Raw genomic sequence first — 22,874 nt, 5'->3', positions numbered from 1 at the left:
TCCATGTCTGTGAGCTGTCAACCACAGGGATACCAAGACAGCAGACTTCCTAGCAGCACTAGAATGCACACTCAGGAACAATGGACTGACAGAAGAGACACAACAGTGAGACAAACGGTCATACCTATGATGATAAGAAAAAGACAAACACATAACCTCAACACCAAGGAGAGGGAAGCACTGAAAGCACTAAGAAACGATAAGAACATAATCATATTACCAGCAGATAAAGGCAGAATGACGGTCATCCTAGATAAATCAGATTACATCAAAAAAGCACAACAACTACTCGCAGATACCAACACCTACCAAATGAAGGATTCTGACCCCACACCACAACTCACCAATAGAATAAATAACACACTAAGGAATCTACAAAAAAACGGACAGATAACCAAAGCTGACCTACAAAGAATGAAACCGGAAAGCAACAACACCCCCAGATTCTATGGACTACCCAAAGTACACAAACCAGACATCCCACTCAGACCCATAGTATCACTACCAGGGACACCAGCATACAAACTGGCCAAAGAACTACAACAGAAACTGAAACACCTCGTCAGCGGATCCAAACACTCCATACAATCAACACAGGAATTCTTGGACGTCATCAGGAATACACACATAGACAAAGAAGAAACCATGATCTCATTCGATGTGACGGCACTGTTCACTTCGATTGACAAAACCCTAGCCAGAGAAACAATAGCCAACCTACTGGACATACAGAACTGAAAACAGGAGGCGGAACCTATCAACAAAGACGGCATACTTAAACTACTGGACTTATGCCTCACTACACACTTTACATTCAACAATCAGATATACGAACAAATCAACGGAACACCCATGGGATCACCAATCTCGGGACTCATAGCAGAGGCAGTTATGCAAAGGTTAGAACAAACAGCCCTACCACAAATTCAACCCAAACTCTGGGTCAGATATGTCGATGACACGTTTGTAATCGTCAAAAACACGGAAATAGAAAAAACACACCGGATCATCAACGCCACACTCACAGGAATCCGATTCACGAGAGAAGAAGAAAAGGATAGCCAACTCCCATTCCTAGACGTGATGGTACAGAGAACACCGAACGGAGAATTCACCACAAGGGTACACAGGAAAACAACACACACAGACCAAGTCCTAAACTATGAAAGTAACCACCCCAACACACACAAACGAAGCTGCATCAGGACACTATTCAAAAGAGCCACAACACACTGCAGTACACCAGAACTGCGAAAAGAGGAAGAGGAACACCTATACAAGGTATTCGCCAAAAACGGATACCCGCGCAACTTTATCAACAGATGCCTAAGAGATAGACCATGGAACGAGGACATGCCACAACCAAAAGGACTAGCCACACTACCATACATCAAAAACATTTCTGAACTGACAGCCAGACTACTGCGACCCTTAGGACTCATAACGGCACACAAACCAACAGCCACGCTCAGACAACAACTCACCAGGACAAAGGACCCGATACCCAACATGAGCAAAACTAATGTAGTTTACAAAATACAAGGACTGCACAAAACACTATATAGGACAAACTGGAAGACAGCTAACAATCCGCATCCATGAACATCAACTAGCCACGAAACGACACGACCAGCTATCCCTAGTAGCCACACACTCAGACAACAAGCAACATGAATTCGACTGGAAAACACTACTATCATAGGGCAAGCCAGACAGAGAACAGCCAGGGAATTCCTAGAGGCGTGGCATTCATCCACAAACTCCATCAACAAACACATCGACCTGGACCCAATATACCAACCACTACAGCGGACAGCTGAAACTGACACACGGAAGCGGCAAGGACAGACCACTATAAATACCGGAAGAAACATCAAAGAAGCGCTTCGCAGGAGGCTCCAGAGCACTAATGATGTCGCCTAGCCAGGGGACGAAACGTTTGCAACAAAAACTTCCAGCTTGGCGAACAGAACCACAACAACGAGCACCTGAGCTACAAATCTTCGCACAAACCTTGAAGAAGTAGGTTTGCAAGAAAGTTACAACAAGGTGACCAACTGTTCTGGATTTTTTGAGACTTTTCTGGAATTTGTCTTCCTGTCCTGCCTCCTGGCTTCCCAGGTTGATATTTGTTCTGGAATATTCTGCCTGATCATGGTTGGTGTCTGCCCATGTTCACTGTGCTGTCCAGTGGCTGGTGCAGAAAGCATGAGCAGACAGAAGCAGAAGGGAGCCGCACTGTGACAGTGACTGGCACCAATCTGCTAGGTGGAGATAATTGCCCACATCAAGCGAATTTGGAGCTGGGGAGGAGGGTTCCAGTCTGACTCTACCTGGAAATTGTCTAGGGTGACAGTGGCAGCAGTGGTACCCTTGACCACTTGGGATGGGAGGTTGATGGATGGGAGAAGTGTGTGGAGTGCTCCAAAAATTCTCCCAGGTGTGACACCAGTACTCAAGCCCAATGTGGCCCAAAATCTTCAATTCAAAGTCAAGTTGCCAGGTGTCTCTGGCTTGAATCCTTGATGTGGGGGGGGGGGGGGGGGGATCTGGTCCAAACAAGCCCAGGGAGATGTTTGACAGGCTTGAGGGCAGAGGGAATGGGTGTGGAGGGGGAAGATGCAGGCTCAAGGAGGCCCAGGGGGTCAGGAAGGGTCTGGACAGGGATAGGGATACTCTGAAGGGAGTCAACAAGCAGGCTGGTTCTCTTCTGTCTGTACTCCTCATATCTTGGCAGCACTAATCTCACCCTTCCTCAAACTACTCCTTCAGCAAAGCATCGCTCATTGTTTTGCTACCCTGAAATACTGAGAGGTACAAAAACTGCAGACTACTTGCAATGATGGTACGTTTCAGAACATAGACTGGAATAGCAATAAAGGATAGAGGGAGAAATGTTTCTGAACTGCATTCAGGATAGTTTCCTTGATAAGCATGCTTCCAGTTCAATCGGGAAATAGGCAAATTGGATCTGGTTCCAGGGAGTGATGTGGGTCAAGTGCCATTAGGAGAAAACTTAGGAAAAAGTGATCATAGTATCATATGTATTAGGTCAGCTAGAGGAAAGAAAATGTAATTCAGTATAATAACAATGAATTGATTAGCGATCAATTTTAGCTGGGTGCATGTAAAATGGAACCAAAGATTAGAAGGATCCCCTCAATGAGATCATGGATAACCTTTACAGAAGAGACGGCTTGGGCACTGTTCCAAAGTGGACTCACACCAGACAAGGAACATTAACCTGGTTTGTCTCTTCACTGGAGACTAGATAGATACGTATAATCACAGTAAACACTAAGTGAAGCTTCGAGACATCAACATCCGTCAAAAGTTCGAAGCAAAAACATCAACACATCTCGTAAAATCAATGCAAAAACACACAGTGATAGAAATGCAACACAGAGGATACACACATCACTATTATACTTTATTTATAGAATAAATACTCAAATTGTGGTAGATTGCAGTATTTGAGGTACAGCAAACTTTGTTTTAACCAGCACTCTTCATAAACCGGCAAACATTATATATTTCGACGACCACAAAGTTTACTGTTCAATTGCAATCACCACTATGTCCAAGTAGTCAGTTGAGGGTGTAAGTGAGAAGACTCTCTGCCAATAAGTTTTATTTAAGGCAAAGTTGCATGTTATTTAAATGAATTATGCTGTAAATATGATAATTATAGTGATGTGTATACACACTGCATTACCTTTCTATTACTTATGTGTATTTTTACATTGATTATGTGGATCTCTTGCTCAGCTGGAATATTTGATCCATTGGAACACTCCTGGTCCCACAGGTGCTGAATATAGTATTTGTTGGTTTATGAAGAGTGCTTGCCGAAAAGGTGCCAGTTAAAAAAAAGTTTGGTATTACACTCTTGTTTGAAAAAGTGTTTAAAGGAGCAACCCAGCAAATATGGGCCAGTCAAGACTCGCTAACTTGTCAGTTAAACTTGGCAAAGAAAGCTTGCAGAAATAATCAGTCATTCAGGACAAAACTAACATGCACTTATATAGTCACAGAGATGTATAGCAAAGAAACAGACTCTTCGGTCCAACTCTAACATATAGATTCTTTAAGGAGAGTGAGCACGGATTTGTTAACAGTAAATAATGTTTAACTAATCTGATTGAGCCTTCTTCATGAGGCATCAGAGAGATTTGATGAGGGCAATATAGTTGATGATGTGCATATATATATATATATATATATATATATAAGTGCCATGTAACAGGCTTTCCAGAAATGCTAAACACATGGAACATAAAATAAAAGTGGCAGTATGGATACAAAGTTGATCGGGTGACAAGAAACAAAATTATTAATGAATGTCTTTTTTCTCTCCAGACTGGAGGAAGATTTAAAGTGGAATTGATCAGAACCACAACTTCTCTTTATTTACATTAATGGCCCAGACTTGGAGAGTTGTGCGCACTTCCAAAATCTGTCAATTACACAAACATTTGAATAATTGCAAGGGAGGTAATGGCAAATTTCAAGAAAACACTAGATTGGAATTTAATGCAGAGAAGTATGAAGGGAAGAAAAATGGGCAGGATAATGTTAAATAAAGGATACAAAGGGAATGCATGATCAGAGGTACCTGGAGGAGAGTACACAAATCACTCAAGGTGGCAGTGGCAGGAAAGGTTGAGAAAGTAGTTAGCAAAGTATATGGGATTAGACCATAAAACATAGGAGTCAAATAGACTATTAAATGCATTGAGTCTGCTGCACCATTCAATGAGATCATGGCTGCATTGATAATCCTCAATTCCACTTTGCTGCCTTCTCCCCATAATTTCCCCTCGATTCCCCTGACAGATTAAAAATCCATCTCAGCCTTGAATATACTTGATGGCCCAGCCTCAACAGCTCTCTGTGGTAAAGAACTACTCAGATTCACCAACCTTTGAGGAAAAGAAATCCTCCTCATCTTGGTCTTAAATGTGCAACTCCTTATTCTGCAAACATAATACTAAGACCCAGAACACAAAAGGCAAGAACTAATGAAACGTTTCAAAAACCTTGGTTTGCCCACAGCTGGAGTACTGTATCCAGTTCTGGATATGGAACTTTAGGAATAATGTGAAGACTTCAGAGAAACTGTAGAAATTATTTGAGAAGAATACTTTCAGGGATGGCAGTTTTCGGAAAGTGAATAGATTAGGAGGCTGATCTAGTAGAGGTTTATAAAATCATGAGGGTAACAGATAGGGTGAATAGCAAAGATGCTTTCTCCAGGTTAGGCGAGTCCAAAACTAGAGGGCATAGGTTTAAGGCAAGAGGGGAAAGATTTAAAAAGGGATCTGAGGGGCAACCTTTGACACACAGAGGGTGGTGCATGTTTCGAACAAGCTGCTAGAAGGTGGTGGCAGAGGCAGCTACAATTACAACACATAAAAGGCATCTGGATGGGTACATGGATAGGAAGGTTTTAAAGTGAAATGGACCAAATGTTGGCAAATAGGACCAAATCAGTTTAGGATATCTAGTCAGCATGGATGAGTTGGACCGAAGGGTCTGTTTCCGTGCTGTACAACTCTATAAATCTATTAAAGAATATGGGGCTGTTCTCTTTACAGAATGTTAAACAGAGATTTGATGGAGGTGCTAAAAATCTTCAAGGTCTGGATGGAGCAGATTAAGAGAGACCGTTGCCATTAGTGAAAGGACTGAGAACCATGGGTCACCAACTTTACGTTATGCAGAGAACAATGAAAGGCAACACGAGGTATACGCTGGACAATATTAAGGTATTGTGTCCAAACGATTTGACATTAAATTCTCAGTCTGATCACTACAAAAGCATTAGTTCAGAATTTAAAACTTTCAAACTGACAAAAGTCTGATGCTGAACAGGAGCGACTGGAAATGGCTGTCTGGAAGTCTGCAATTGTAATGACACATACAGGGTCTTAGACCTAATACTTAAGAAGTGCATTTCAAAGGGAAATTGGCACATAGTATGGATAAATTTGTTAGAATTTTAAAGCTTATTTGTACTTGGCTCGCTGGATAAAACACCAGCTGTAAGGACTTTGAGATTCCCTTGTGCTAACTACACTGTTTTCCATTCTTATTTGCTTCTAATATATTGTTACTATGCCAATCTGTTGACTTGTAATTTGTTTACTTTACAGACATTATTTTTGAGTTAGTACCACACTGCAGTTTGTCTGAAGTCGGTGTGATGAACAATACAGACTGGTTTGTAATATATTTTAAAGTAATTTCCCTGGTGCCGAACATTGACATTTGGGAACTATACTGATTCTTACTTGGCCCAGATGACTTTGTGTTGATCTTTCTTCCTCCCTCTCTTCTCTTCTGCTATTTTTCTCAATTTATTTTTGTTTCCAATTTTTCCTCTTCTGCTTCTCTGTTTATTTGCCTCAAAGGGGAATATTTAAAATCCCTTACAGAGCATTGCTTTCAAGGTTGGCATCACTAATTGCCTACCTTTTTGAACCACAGCCATCTGTGTGGTGCTGGGACAACCACAGCATTGATAAGTAAGGGGACTTCCAGCATTTTGAAGAATGGCAAATTATTTCCAAGTAAAAAGTGAAGTCTGCAGATGCTGGAGATCAGAGCTGAAAATGTGTTGCTGGTTAAAGCACAGCAGGTCAGGCAGCATCCAAGGAACAGGAAATTCGACGTTTCGGGCCAGAGCCCTTCATCAGGAATTCGACGTTTCGGACCAGAGCCCTTCATCAGGATGAAGGGCTCTGGTCCGAAATGTCGAATTTCCTGTTCCTTGGATGCTGCCTGACCTGCTGTGCTTTAACCAAATTATTTCCAAGCCAGGTTGGTATGCGACCTGAAGGGGAGCTAGAAGGTGGTGGTGTTTTCATATGTCTGCCAATAGTTAAACTCAGTTTTTGGATGTGCTATCAAAGGAGCTTTCACAAGTTGCTGAAGGGCATCTTGTGGATAGTGGAAATGCAGCCATTGGTGAAGACAGGCAATATTTAACGTGGTTGATAGCGTGCCAGTGAAGGCCGGTCATCAACATCCTGTGAATCACTATTGATTATAGACATAGCTGCACCAGCAACATAAACAAAATGGCCACAACAGCAGCTCAACATAGGATGTTCTCATTGGTTAACTCAATTTCTAACTTCTGAAATCTTTTCCATCACTATTCCGGATGTCCTGATGAATGACAAAGAAACCTCAAGTTTTTTTGTGTCTACAGAGCTGATGCATGTCAATTCTTATTCCTTTTCTTATCTTATAGACACACAACATCTTTTCAAAGGAACTGATGAATAGGAAGGGACTCTGGCATGTCAAGGACAATGTAAATCGATCATTTCACACAAACCTAATCATTCCCTGCTTTCCAGAGAGATATTAATACATACATAAAACCAATATCAGGAGCTGCTATTTTGTACTGTTTAATGTTACCAGCACTCAAACCTGGTAGAATACTTGCCTGGATGAGTGCAACTCCAATCCTACTCTGGAGGTTCAACAGCATTAAGGAGAATACAGGGCTATCAAAGGCCATTCAAGATGGGCGGCACGGTGGCACAGTGGTTAGCACTGCTGCCTCACAGCGCCTGAAGACCCGGGTTCAATTCCCGACTCAGGCGACTGACTGTGTGGAGTTTGCACATTCTCCCCGTGTCTGCGTGGGTTTCCTCCGGGTGCTCCGGTTTCCTCCCACAGTCCAAAGATGTGCGGGTCAGGTGAATTGGCCATGCTAAATTGCCCGTAGTGTTAGGTAAGGGGTAAATGTAAGGGTATGGGTATGGGTGGGTTGCGCTTCGGCGGGTCGGTGTGGACTTGTTGGGCCGAAGGGCCTGTTTCCACACTGTAAGTAATCTAATCTAATCTAAGATGATTAATCAATGCTATCCTTGCCAATGACAGACATGTCCCATGAAAAATATTTAATAATGTTTTCTTTACTTCTTTCTTCTACTACTTACCTCAAAATTAAATCATCCATTCTCCCCTCCCAACCCTCCAATTCTATCTTTCTACAATTTAGAGTGGGTAGCGAGAGGCCCGAGACAGTCGCACACCCCTATATGGTTCACCTTTTTCTGTCTCTTACCTACGCTTTGTTACATTCCTGCTTTCCTCAGAGTCTCCGTTTGAAAATTTGAAGTAACTTTTGTGGAGAAATCCATTGAGAGTGGAAAGTAAAACTACCTGTACAATGTACTCTCAGCCATCTCTTTCTCTGTGCCTCAGAAATTGGAACCTTTCACAGATTAGGCAATGAGCATTCCTCTTTGGTAATACTCAGCCAAGCAAAGGTGAGTGATAGCTGTCTTCACCTGAAACACTTACTAAAGTTTATAGAAGACAAAAAACAGAACAACAGGTATGTTATCAGAAATTTGTTCTCTTTCTCTTCAATATTTAATCATAGTAAAACAAACAGACTGTGCGTGCATTTTGTCAAATCTATTCCAAGGGCAGGTTAAGAGTGCTTGAAGAGAGTGTGTTTGATGTCCTTTCCATTTAGTTCCAAATATAAAAATGCTCCAAAATATTTTGGCTTGAAAAATCATCAGAGGTAGCCCCATGCTCTCTCACTTCCCATACCCGTGTTCAAACAAACAAACAGGAGAGTCTTTAAGGATAAGAAAAGCAGTCGCTCCCAGTGTATGGAGTCCCTCCAATCTTCAGAGTGTTGTAGGAATACCTCACTCCTTACACAGCTGACAACAATTTCCTAACTAGGATTGGGACACAACATTTTCAAGTCGCAGCCTTTTTCAGAGCAGTTGCACTGGACTCCAGCCATAACTTCAGCAGGAATGCAGTGGAAATTTTGTTCCACTGTTTAGCCATTTCACTGCGGACATTTGCTAAACACTGTATGTGTATTATCTCATAAAAATGCAGGAGCTAACAAACTTTGAGCCACTGTTCCCCTTCATCTTCCCCCACAGGGACGGACTTTTCCTGGTGTCCAGTTGAATGACAAAGAAACCCCAAGGTTTCTTGCATCTACAGAGATGACGCATGTCAATTCGTCTTTATCTTTTTCTTACCTTGTAGACACACAATATCTTTTAGAAGGAACTGATGAATAGGAAGGGATTCCGGATGTCAAGGCCAATTTAATCGACTTGCCAATCACTTCACACAAACCTAATCATTCCCTCTTCCCCAGAGAGATGTTAACACACACAGAAAACCAGTATTAGGACTTTCTATTTTACTGCTTAATGTTACCCCTGTTAGCACTCTTACCCACGAGGCTTTTGGAGGGGATTGAGAGAAACCCTGAGATGCACACAAGCTGAAAGTGCACCAAAATAATTCTCTTTAAAATAAATCTCACGTTAACTGTGTTACAGAATAAATGTTCTGCTCACACACAGGTGACTTAAAAATGTTAAACAATATAAAATAGGAGACGCACATTTTTCAGGAGACACGTGTGACTTGGACTGTCCTCGTACAAGTCTGCATGTTGAACCAGTGCCTGCACAAACTCCACAGTTGTCTTCCTTGGCTTTACTCCCAAGTTGCCGATCACAGCCCACCACCTGCCAACAACAACATCACAGTCAAGAAAAGGCTGAAGCCGACAGTACACAAGCTCAGGTTTCAGCAACTCTGTTTATTTTTACGTTACCCTTTACATTTCGAAGCTGGCCTCATTCTGTCACGGCGCAGCTCACTTTATCTGACTCTTAATTTGTTTGGAATGTTTGAACTATGGTTTAATTTCTGGAGAATTTCACAGCATTACAAAAAAAGTTGAAGAATCTGTATCAAATATGTGAATTAACTTATTCTGCTGCATGGCCCTTCAAGTATGTCTTCACCTTATATTCGGTTACACATTTTTATGGTGTGGTGCAAGGCAAACCCAATTGCCAACTACTTGTAAGTCAGTTTTGATAAGTGTGATTTCCAGCCCACTTCCAGGACCTGAGCTCATAAGCTGGACTGATGTTCCAGTGCAGTACTGAGGGAGTGCTGCACTGGCAGAGGTGCCACTTACTTGGAAACATTTTCTGGATCAGTGGTGCTGGAAGACCACAGCAGTTCAGGCAGCATCCAACGAGCAGTGAAATCAATGTTTCAGGCAAAAGCCCTTCATCAGGAATAAAAATAAGCGACTAACTCAAAGCTCCCACCTGCTTACTTAGGTGGATGTGGAAGATCCCATGGTTCTATTCAAGCTAGCAGGGAGTTTCCCCAGCACTCTTGTCTGCATTCCTCCCTCAACCAAAACCAGATGAGCTGGTTATTAATCTCTGGATTTGTGTAGCACAATTTGGCTGCAGCACTTGTGGATAGAACAATTTCAAAACCCAAAGTAACTCACCTGATGCAAATGAAACACTTATGCATACTGAGGATTTCATAGTGTCCTGTAAACAAGTTTGTTCTTTATAAACTATACAGATTTAACAAAATAATGGAATGCTTTGAAGCCTTGTACAGCTCAATAAAACACTAAGCGTCATGTATAAACCCGAAAATTACTCGAAGAGACATCACAGTCTGAGCACCGAGGGTGTTTGTATGAAATTTCTTTGATGGAGGCTCTAATTCATTTTCGTTTCCCAATACAGTGGGGGAAAGAATTTAAAGCAAACATAATACCATAACATCACTTACTGCAATTTCCAGCTTTAGGTGTTAAGTGATAAGTATAACAACACTGCTCAGAGTAATTTACAAGCTATAAAAACATGGTTAACATTGCAGCTAAGACTAACAAAAATGAAGAGAGAGAGATTCTAACAAGAGCATGCTGTTACAGTTCAGGGTTTTGACAGAGACCTTATTCCTCATGTAAACAGCTTGAAAATAAATTCCAAAAGCTAACTGTCACTTACTAACATATGCATCATTTAAACACTACTGTACTGAACTAGTACAACACTGGTCCAACAAGAAACCTTTATAAAAATTACAAACTACAGCTGCATTGTTAAAGGTGTCATTTTGTCTGCCTGTCACAATGAATGCACAAAAACCCTGAATCATTACTGGAAGAAGAGTTCCCCATTCAGTAATTCAACCATTCATTGATTTACTGGTGGTGGCATATCAATGCACATACATTTGTTGCATTTTTGTCTCCACCCTGAATGCCTTTGAAGGAAATAAAATGGTCTTCAGCCTTTTTGGGAGGCTGTGATTGGATTTATTTACAACAAAACGGAAGTTTGGAAGAAAAAGCACAACACATATTATTGAACAGAACAATAAATACATGATCGCTGAGAACGAGTGGGTCAAGGTTGCTTAGTTGAGGAACTCCTGCAGTGAGTGTCAGAATGATGCATGATAACATTTTAGAAGCGTTGACCTACCTTTAACCCAGAGCTGAAAATGTGTTGCTGGAAAAGCGCAGCAGGTCAGGCAGCATCCAAGGAGCAGGAGAATCGACGTTTCGGGCATGAGCCCTTTTTCAGGAATGCCCAAAATGTCGATTCTCCTGCTCCTTGGATGCTGCCTGACCTGCTGCGCTTTTCCATAACATATTTTCAGCTCTGATCTCCAGCATCTGCAGTCCTCACTTTCTCCTCCCTACCTTTAACCCATCAAGTTTTTTTTTTAAGATTTGCATCCAAATAGCAAAACAATTACTGGTTACCGCTCTGCTTTTTGTTCTGGACTGGAAGAACATATTTTTTTCCCTCAGAGGTGTGTGTTGAGAAATGTTATTTCACCTTAACAAGTCTATCAGCATATTACCACTATTGTACAACCTCTTTAGCAATTTATCTATCGGTTTTGCAAATCTGTGGGCTGTACATCACTGGAGAGAAATAATAAATGCCGATGGCACAAAACTAGTTAAAAGATTAGCTTGTATCCAGGGGAGGCAAGATAGGCATCTGAAGTTGAAGTTAATTTGGAACATAAAATGCTGTTTTTTTTCCCCCTGTATAGCACTGACTGTAATGTTCGCACTAAAAGCCATTGACTTACTATTACTGAGCATGGCCCTTACAGTGATTATAAATTGAATCGGTTTTTTTTGTAATTTACTTGTAGGAAGTGGGCTCTCCTGGCTGGCCAGCATTTGTTGACCATCCCTAGTTGTCTTTGAGAAGGAGAGCTGCCTTCTTGAACTGCTGCAGTCTATATGCTGTCAGCTGACCCACAATGCTCTTCAGGAGTTAATTTCAGTCATTTGACCCAGCAACATTGAACGAATCGTGATGTATTTTCAAGTCAATCAAAATGATTAGTGGCTTGGATGGGAACTTGCAGGTGAATGAATTCCTATGAGTTTGCTGCCCTGAATGCTGTACAAATTTCAAAGTTGCTGTCTAAGGAACGTTGGTAAATTTCTGCAGTGCATCTTGTAGATAGTACACACTGCTGCTCCTGAGCGTCGGTGGTGTTGGAGGGAGTGGATGCTTCTGTATATGATGCCAATCAAGTGGTCTACTTTGTCCTGATTGAAGTTGAGTTTCTTGAGCAAGTGGGAAGTATTCCACTACACTCCTGACTTGTGCCTTGCAGATTTGAGGAGTCAGGAGGTGAGTTACTTACCACAGTATTCCAAGCCTCTAATCTACTCTTGTAGCCACTGTCTTTACATGGTGATTCCATTTGAGTTTCTGGTCAATGATAAATCCAAGAATACTGATAGTGGGGGATTCAGAGATAGTAACACCAGTGAATGTAAAAGACTAGTGGTTAGATTATCTCTTCTTGGAGATGGACATAGCTTGGCATTTGTGTGGCACATATGTTACTTGCCCCTTGCCAGCTCAACGAAGTAAAACAATGACTGCAGATGCTGGAAGCCAGATTCTGGATTAGTGGCGCTGGAAGAGCACAGCAGTTCAGGCAGCATCCAAAGTGCAGCAAAATCGACGTTTCGGGCAAAAGACCTTCCTGATGAAAGTCTTTGTGGGCGGCACGGTGGCACAGTGGTTAGCACTGCTGCCTCACAGCGCCAGTGACCCGGGTTCAATTCCCGACTCAGGCGACTGACTGTGTGGAGTTTGCACGTTCTCCCTGTGTCTGCGTGGGTTTCCTCCGGGTGCTCCGGTTTCCTCCCACAGTCCAAAGATGTGCGGGTCAGGTGAATTGGCCATGCTAAATTGCCCATAGTGTTAGGTAAGGGGTAAATGTAAGGGTATGGGTGGGTTGCGCTTCGGCGGGTCGGTGTGGACTTGTTGGGCCGAAGGGCCTGTTTCCACACTGTAAGTAATCTAATCTAAACTACCTCAACTACTGTGCTCTTCCAGCACCACTAATCCAGAACCTTGCCAGCTCAAGTCTGGATATTGTCCAGATCTTGTTGCATTTAAACGTGGAATGTTTCAGAATCTGAGGAGCTGTGAATAGTATTGAACAATATGGAATCATCAGCGAACATTCCCACATGAAACCTTATGATGGAGGGAAGCAGCTGACGATGGTTGGGCCTAGGACATCACCTTGAGGAACTCCTGCAGAGATGTCCTGGAGCTGAGATGACTGACCTCGAATAACCACAATCACTTCATAATATGAGTGAAGACTTTGCCCATAGATGGCAGTTTTGCTAGGTTCCTTGGTGCCACACTATTTATAATGCTTCTTGGATCTGAAACTATTTTTGTCCTGTGACTTTTGTCTGGATTGTGGAATTTGACAGTTTCACATAATCAGGTTTTACTTCCCTTAAAGAACAGCTGTGCAATTAAAATAAAGCTATCTTATATTTTTCCAAATAAAAGTTATCCTTCTCTCCCTCACTTTATTTCCCTTTCTTGAGCCTCTCTCACATGTGTAACGGCATTTTCCAAGCTGCAAGTAATCTGCGCAGATCGCCCAACAGTCTGACATGGATGGAATGCAAGACAGAACAGTATAGAAAAAAGAACAGTAAATGTCCAATATTACTGCTAGACTTGTGGATCAAACAGAATATAAATTGGACAACACCAAATTGCAAATTCTATGTAACGTAGTTGAATATTTAAATAAATCAAAACACATTAAATTCAAGATCAAGGAATATTCTGACCATATTTTGAATGCAGAATGCTAAAAGACTGAGGTACATATTCAAGTTTCATCTTCCTTTCTTACCACTGGACTTTGGGTTGAAATTTATCTGCCCAGTGAAAGCAGCGAGAGTTTGATGTAGAATGCTTATGTGTGGATTGTTTGATTTTGTAGTTGTTTACATCCCTTCAGCTAACTCAGAGACACTCAAGTGATCTTTAAAACACAGTTGAATACAGTAATCATCTTTATAATTAAGCACTACAGAAACTTTTGTTATAATGTTGACATAAATTAAAGGTGGCATGGTTTTAGGAAGGCAGAACAGCATAAACACAAGTTAGATGTCTGTGCCTTTAAGATTAGAAGACATGACTGCTCTACATTCTTGAAATGTATAGTGAGCTCATTGAAGGGATTCACAGCAAATAATAATGCTGAACTCTTTGACTGTCAGGTCAATTGAGAAAAATGGAGGCAAGTGAGGCAAAACTGGTACTTTATATTTACTGAACGACATCACAGGAGGCAAGATACTTAGGGAGCTGCAGCAATATATGCTGTGCTCATACATGCTGCAGATTATATATACAGCAGACATTAGTGGGAAGGATGGATATTAACAGACCGTCAATGAAACTCATCAAGAAAACTACTACTTTGTAAATAGTGACGTCACCCCTATGTTTCACTGTGGCAGTATTGAACCTGGCAACTAAGCATTCAAACACACACCTGGGCAGTGGTGATGTGGTGTTAATCTCTGACAAATATTCTGGTAGTTGATAGAATTTAAATTCAATTAATAAAATCTGTAATATAAGGCTGGCTTCAGTGATGGTGACCAGACAACTATTATTGTTTGTTTAAAACCCATCTGTCTCACAAACATGCTTTAGAAAAAGGAATCTGCCATCCTGAGCTTATCTGGCCGATATGTGACTCCAGATCCTAAGCAAGGTAGTTGACTCTTAACTGCCCTGTGAAAAGTCTGAGTAAGCCACACATTTTCAAGGGTAATCAGGGATGGCAGCAAACGGTGGACTTTCCAGCAATACTCTCACTCCATGCAAGAAGGAGAAAAGTTAACTCTTTATTTGCATTGTGTTGTTAGAAATGAGGGAGTAGTCACAACTTACTCAGTCTCGGTCTTGCTATTGCAATTCTGGTATTGATACTAAACCAGTTAAATTTCTACTAACTGCAACGTGGCACCTAACTTGTTCATGGTGGAAGATTCAGCAATGTTGGCCTTGTTGTGGACTGAAGAGCTAATGTGGCTTTGTCTTGATGGAGGCAAACACCTGTTAGTATGGTGCAAGTATTACTCAATGCTGTCAACAAGTCTGAATTTGTTCATTTTTACTGTAGGTTGGCATGGACTATCTTATTAAAGAAATTGCAAATGGACATGAACACTGGCCTCACAAACACATAGTTCCATTTCATTTTCCCTAATGATGGAGGTTTATTATTGGAACAGCAAAGAACGGATGAGCGAAGGCTCCTTAGTTGGGGGACTCTTACTGTGATGGCTGAGGCTGCAGTGATTAAACTCTGACAAACACAACAGCCTCCAATTTCTTTTTCAGTAGAGTTAACAGTAGTGATTAGACGGGTCTTCTTTTGAACCTCATTGATGTCAACTTTGTACATCTTCCATCAGTTCACACCTACACCAGAGGGTTACACATATATACCAGCGAGTGATGATTCAGCGCAGAACTTGGGACATGTTACTTTTGCTCTTTGAGGAGACATTTTTTCTTCACCCAGAGAGTGGTGAGCATATGGAGTTCTGTTACAGAAAGGCCAAAACATTGAATGTTTTCAATGAGTTAGATATCGTTCTTAGGATTAAAAGGGAGAAAATAAGAACAGGGCACTGAGTCACATGATTAGTCATGATCATATTGAATCATGGAGCAGACTGGAAGGGTCAAATGGCCTACTCCTGCCAATATTTTTTGCGTTTCTTATTCAGTCATGGGATGTGACTTCATTGTCTAGGCTGGTTTATTCTTCAACGATCTCAGTGCTTTGGTTTTTGTCCCGTCGTGTTGGTCTCACCGTGGATCAGCTTTGTTTGAGACCAGGGGCCTTTAAATGGACTCTGATGAACCTTGCCGCATATTTACTTAATTTTATAACTTACAATTTTACCGTGACATCAGTTATTATAGGCACCATAATATTTATTTATGACAGTAAATTCAAGATAGTTGAAAGCAGTAGCCGTGAACTGCTGCAGTCCTTGGGTGTATGGACACTCAGTACTGTTGGGTAGGGAGCTCCAGGATTTTGGCCCAATGACAGTGAAAGAGCAGGGATGTTGATCCAAGTCAGCGTGGAGTGTAGCTTGAAGCGAAGACTGGAGGTCATGGTGTCCCCTTGCATCTGCTTCCCTTAACCTCCTAGTGATTGAGGACATGGGCTTGGAAAGTACTGTTGAAGGATCCTTGCTAAGTTATTACAGTGCATCTTGTAGACCATATGCAGTCCTGTCAACTGCGCTGTTGCAGAAAGTTATATTTCAAAGTTATGACACCACAAGGTCCCACGTGCCCTCTCAGGTAGATGTAAAATATCCCTCAGCAGTACAAAGAGCAGAGCTTGTGTGTCCTGGCCAACATGTGCCTCCCAACAAATACGTAACTCCATGATCTGTTCATTTATTTTGGATCAAGAATAGCTGTTCTCATTTTCCTTTTGGCATCCTGCTTTTATGTCATGTCTGGTTTAAAGTGGTGACGAGGTATTTAGGTGAGTTATCCTGACAGAACCCAAACTCAGCATCAATAAACAGGTTATTGGTGGATAAATGTCACTGGAACACTCATCCAATTATTTGGTTGATGCTGATTCAGCCCCTCAAGCCAGTTTCACCATTCAGCTGGATCATAGCAAATTCATACCTTAAATTCATTCAATCAACTTTGCTCCATATCCTTAGCCAACATAAAAATATTGATCTCAAACTTGAACAATTCAGTCAAAACAGCATCCAGAGCTCTTTTGCGTGTGTGTGTGTTTCAGATTTTCACTGTCTTAGTTGACTTCACTATAAAATGATGTTGCTGTAATTTTTAAATTGTAATTTCCTGTTTTGGATTCTCCAATCAGGGGAAATTGTTGTTTCGTGTCCATTATTTATCATTCAAACAACTCTATTAGATCACCCCACAATCTTCCAAAAATACTGAGGATAAAAGCCAAGTTTATGACACCCTTTAAGTCCTGGTATAATTTTGCAAAATTGTTTGGTTCGGTGACTCCACCAAGGACAGTTGATGTTTTCTATTGGAGATTGACTGCTCACATCTAAAAGCATAACTCCAGATGGTGTCTGGTCAGAGCAACGTACAATTAAGACATGATTTCCCCAGTTTGAAGTGTGTCTTTTACAGTCCATGAAATCATTTATTATTCAAACACAGTAGGGCTAAGAGGCAGACGTTTGGCCTGTCACATTGTTCCACCATAACCTTGGCTGATTCTTCCCATACCCCCCTTCAAAATCCAAATCATTATCTCTTTCTTGAAACATTCATCGACTTGGCATCCACAGCCTTCTGTGGTAGAGAATTCCAGATTCACTGCTGTGATTCTTCAACACAGTCCTAAATGATCTACCCCATATCTGAGATAGTGACCCCTGGTTCTGGATGCCTCAATCAGGGAAAACACCAACCCTGCATCTAATCTGTCTAATACCATTAACATTTTTTATGCTTCAATCACTCCCCTCTCATTCTTCTACACACAAGCCCAGTCGAACCAAAGTCTCCTCAAAGGACTGATCTCTGGTATCAGTTTGATGAACCTCTGCTGCACTGCCTTTACAGCAAGTAGGAACATATTTATTGAATTGAATTGAATTTATTGTCATGTGTACAGAGGCACAGTGAAAAGCTTTGTCTTGTGAGCAAAACAGGCAGATCACATAGTTAAATAGCATAGATAAATAAATAACAGGTAAACAGCAGCAAAAGCCAAAACACAGGTACCGGCGAATGCTAAGATTTGAGTGCCCATTCAGTATTAGATTAGATTACTAACAGTGTGGAAACAGGCCCTTCGGCCCAACAAGTCCACACCGACCCTCCGAAGAGCAATCCACCCCGACCCATTCTCCTATATTTACCCCTTCACCTAACACTACCGGCAATTTAGCATGGCCAATTCACCTAACCTGCACATTTTTGGACTGTGGGAGGAAACCCTCGCAGACACAGGAGAATGTGCAAACTTCACACAGACAGTTGCCTGAGGGAGGAATTGAAACTGGGTCTCTGGCGCTGTGAGGCAGCAGTGCTAACTACTGTGCCATTGTGCCGGCCATATTCTAACAACAGTAGGGTAAGTAACTGTTTTGAAACCAGCTGGTACATGTGTTCAGGCTTCTGTACATTTAGGTAGGAAGACCAGAACTGCATGCAGTACTCCAGGTGTGGTCTCCACAAGGTCTTGTAGAACTGTACTAAGACATCTGTACTTCTGGACTCGAATCTTCTTGTAAAGAAGACACTTGCTGCATCTGCCTATCTACTTTCATTGACTGGTGTACAAGGACAACTGATCCTTTTGTATATCCACACTTCCCAATATATTACCACTTAAACAATCATCTTTTTTTTTACACTGAAGCATATAACTTCACATTTAGCCTTGTTGCACTGCATTTGCCCACACACTCAACTTGTCTACATCACCCTAAAGCCTCTGTGCATCTTCCTCTTAATTCTTAATCTCATCAGCAAACTTGGAAATGTTGCATTTGGTTCCCTCATCCAAGTCATTTATAACATATACTGTGGCCAGCTGGACCCAAGCCTTGATCCTTGTGGTTCACCCTAGTTTGTCACTTGAAAGAAATATCCATTTATTCCATATTTTTACTCTGTCAACTAATTTTCACTCCATACCAACATGCTTTAACTTTTCTCACTGACCTCGAGGTCTCTTATCAAAGAGTCGTGTGAAAATCTAAATACAAACATCCATCGGCTCTCTTTCATCTATTCTACTAGTTATATCTTCAAGAAACTCCAGTAGATTTGTTAATCATGATTGCCTTACATAAACCCACGCTGGCATTGTCTTATCCCATTAATGCTTTCTAAATATTCTGGTACCACATATTTTATAATGGACACAAGCACTTTCCACACCATGTTAGGTTAACTGATCTGTAATTCACATTATTTCCACCCCCTCACTTTTAAAATTAGTGGGGTTGTATTTTTCACCCTCCAATCTATAGGAACTGTTCCAAAGTCCACAGAACAGCACACTGTGAATGACAATTGCTCTTTGTGAAAAATGGCACCTCTCATAATGTGTATTTAGCAAAAAATACTGAATACTAAAACTATCAATTCAAACAGAATAGTTACAAAATTCATTGCAGGTTTTGAAAAGGAAGATTTGTTTCAATCAAGAAAAGCTAGAATAACAATAACAGAAATTTGTGACAATGCTGTGGCTTTAAAAGGTTATTTTGTCCAATTTTGTTTACAGAGAGGTTTTAAGACAATCTGAGCTATCTATTTGGCAAGCAAGTAACGTAACAACTTGAGAGGCCTTGGGATTTCTTCTTAAAAAAAAGGTTGGAAAAATAGAAGCAGCCTTGATAGGTGTGGCCAGCTTTCACAGACCAGAGGTTTAGCTTTAAGCTGTTGGAGTCTCAAAAGGGCAGAAGCTGCTGGGGTCTTAAACAAGCAGAAACTATCATTTCCCTCTCTTAGTTACAGCTAGAAGCTGGGGTTTCCCTTGCTGCTGGGTTATCTATGAGAGAAATCTTTTTTTCTGAATTGGCCTTCTTGCCAAATGGTGAGTTTATGGGAAGTCACTATATTGGAAGTTACTTCATTACTATTCTATTAGATTTTCCAACAGAGTTAAGTTTTTCTTTCTACAGTTGTATTTTAACTATAGTGTTCAAATAAATTATATTTTGCTTAATTTTGAGTCATTTGACCAGTCGAATTGCATCTGGAGCACAGCCCATTCCTTTTGCCTTTAAAATAAGAAAAAGTTGAAGTCTCGGCTACCTTCTTAAAATATTTTGGAGGTGGGGGGGGGGGGATATGGGCCATAATAAACTTCTAAAAAATGTGACAAGGCAATAACCAAATTATTTAGCCTTTGCCATATAAACAATTTCACAGAATCTCAAAGTTACGGTACAGAGGATGGCCAGTTGGCTCAATGTGTTTATACGAACACTCCTAAGGAGTGATTCACCCAAAGTCATTCCTGTGCCTTCTCCACATAACTCTGCACATTCTTCCTTCTCAAATAATTATCTAATACCCTACTGAATATCTCAATGGAACCTCCCTCCATGAGCGCCTTATCATGGACCTTAACCATCTGAAAACAATTCTCCTTATATCTTGTAATAATTAATTTACATTTGCACCTTTCATGTGTTTTCTCCCTGTTGAGTCCGTCTAGATCCACAGCCAATTCCAGACACTCACCACACTCTGCTTAAAAAAAAGCTTCTGCAATCTACGCTTAAATTTAAATTCTATGAAATTCCTCAACACTGGAATCTCATGAACCTCTTCTGCACTCTCTCCAAGAGCTTCACATTCTTCCTAAAGGGCAGTGCCCTGAACAGAATCCAATATTCCTGCTGAACCCGGAATATATTTCTCTCTCTTTGGTTAGAAAAACAATTAAATAACCCATCACAACCAGTTAAATTCCTTTAACTTTATTCCCTTTAATTATTAATTTTAACTTAATGATCAAAATATTAGGCCTACTAAACTTTAGTCAGTTGAGGAGTGTTCCTAATGTGATTGTTAAGTATATCCAAAATAATTTGAGCAATTGCATTTATAAAATAGGGGAGACAGGAATTTGATCAAACATTCCTACAATAAGTGGATTGGCATCTGTCTATCGCAGGAAACAACTGACTATGTACAAAGAGAATGGAGATTAGAGTGTTGCTGGAAAAGGACAGATCAAGCAGCATCCGAGGAGCAGGAAAATCAATGTTTCAGGCAGGAGCCCTTCATCAGGAATTGCCTGATGAAGGGCTCCTGCCCGAAACATCAATCTTCCTGCTCCTCAGATGTTGCCTGACCTGTGCTTTTCCAGCAATACTCTAATCTCCAGCATCTGCAGAACACACTTTCGACAGGGTGAATGAAGCTGAATCAGGAGTGGATGAGCCTTCTGTGGCTGGTACATATGAACAGTGTTATTCTGATACTGATTGATGTTTATCCCATTGGGATGGATCTCTTTTCTCCCAACTGCTCTTTACACAGAACAGTGTAGCACAGTACAAGCCTTTGGGCCACAATGCTGTGTGAGCGTTTATCTTACTCTAAGGTAACCTAACCTGCATACCCCTCAATTTACTGCCGTCCATGTCCAGCAGTCACCTAAATGTCCCTAATGTATCTGACTCTACTACCACCACTGGCAGTGCATTCCAAGTAGCCACCACTCTCTGCATAAAGAACCTACCTCTGAGATCTCTTCTAAACCTTCCTCCAGTTACCTCAATACTATGACCCCTCATGACAGCCATTTCTGCCCTGGGGAAAAGTCTCTGGCTATTTACTCTCTCTATGCTTTGTATTACCTTGTACACCTCTGTCAAGTCATCTCTCTTCATTCTTCCCTCCAGTGTGAAAAGTCCTAGCTTTAACCTCTCTTCATAACAGAAGCCCTCCAATCCAGACAGCATCCTGGTAAGTCTCCTCTGCACCCTCTCTAAAGCATCTTCACCTTTCCTATAATGGGGGGACCAGAACTGGACACAACATTCCAAGTGCGATCAAACCAGGGTTTTATAGAGCTGCAGCAAAACCTCATGACACTTAAACTCAGTTCCCCTGTTAATGAAAGGCAAAACACCATATGCCTTCTTAACAACCCTGTCAACTTGGGTGGCAGCTTTCAGGGCTCTATGTACGTGGACACCAAGATCCCACTGTTCCTCCATCAACAAACACATGGACTTGGACCCCATTTACCACCTCCTGAGAAAAAGAACAGGAAATTACATCACCGACCCAAAGAAACCCAGACATATAAATAGGAAACAGGAATCATCAGCAATGCATCATCTGGAGGCTCACTGAAGATGTTACCTAGTATGGTGATGAAACAGCTGAAAATGAACCATGCAGCTCAGTGGGCAAACCTACATCCAAAACCTCAATCTAAGCTTCAAATCTTCTCAAAATTTGCTAATCCTGTCTACATTCAACATTCAAATTCAACCTTCCAAAATGAATCACTTTGCATTTATCCAGCTTGAAAGCCATCTGCCACTTCTTAGCCCACGTCTGCATCCTGTCAATGTTTTGTGGGAGCTTGCAATAGCCCTCAGTGCTGTCTACAACACCAATGACCTTTACGTCATCGGCAAACCTACTAACCCACCCTTCCACTTCTTCGCCAGGTTATTTATAAAAATTACAAAGAACAGTGGCCCAGGAACAGATCGCTGTGGGACACGACTGGTCACCAACCTCCAAGCAGAATACTTTCCATCCACTACTACTTGCTGTCTTCTTTTGGCCAGCCAAGTCTGCATCCAGAAGCCAAATTTCCCTGTATCCCATACCTCCTAACTTTCTAAATGAGCCTACCGTGGGGAACCTTATCAAATGCTTTACTGAAATCCAGATACACCACATCCACTGCTTGACCTTTGTCAACTGGTCTTGTCACATACTCAAATAACTCAATTAGGATTGTGAGGTATGCCCTACCCCTCACAAATCAGTGCTGACCATCTTAAATTAATTTGTATTGCAGACGTTTTGTCCCGTCTAGGTGACATCCTTAGTGCTTGGGAGCCTCCTGTGATGCACTTCTGTGAGGTTTCCAGCTGTCCGCTGCAGTGGCCGGTATATTGGGTCAACAGTCAACACAGG

General features: G+C 41.4%; 1 protein-coding gene across 2 annotated transcripts in view; it reads right to left on the bottom strand.

The window, feature by feature from the left end:
* The window catches only part of adamtsl3 (ADAMTS-like 3), a 661,690-nt gene that overhangs the window by 289,801 nt on the left and 349,015 nt on the right, over window positions 1-22,874 (bottom strand). For both annotated transcript variants that reach the window (XM_060852820.1, XM_060852818.1), the window contains exon 7: window positions 9,410-9,536. In XM_060852820.1, the coding sequence (XP_060708803.1) occupies window positions 9,410-9,536 (127 nt within the window). The remainder of the gene's footprint in view (window positions 1-9,409; window positions 9,537-22,874) is intronic.

This window comes from Hemiscyllium ocellatum, chromosome 39 (assembly GCF_020745735.1).
Source record: "Hemiscyllium ocellatum isolate sHemOce1 chromosome 39, sHemOce1.pat.X.cur, whole genome shotgun sequence".
In the NCBI taxonomy this organism is placed as follows: domain Eukaryota; kingdom Metazoa; phylum Chordata; class Chondrichthyes; order Orectolobiformes; family Hemiscylliidae; genus Hemiscyllium; species Hemiscyllium ocellatum.
The sequence above is the reverse complement of the archived record's forward strand: the minus strand, read 5'-3'. Positions and strand labels throughout refer to the sequence as shown.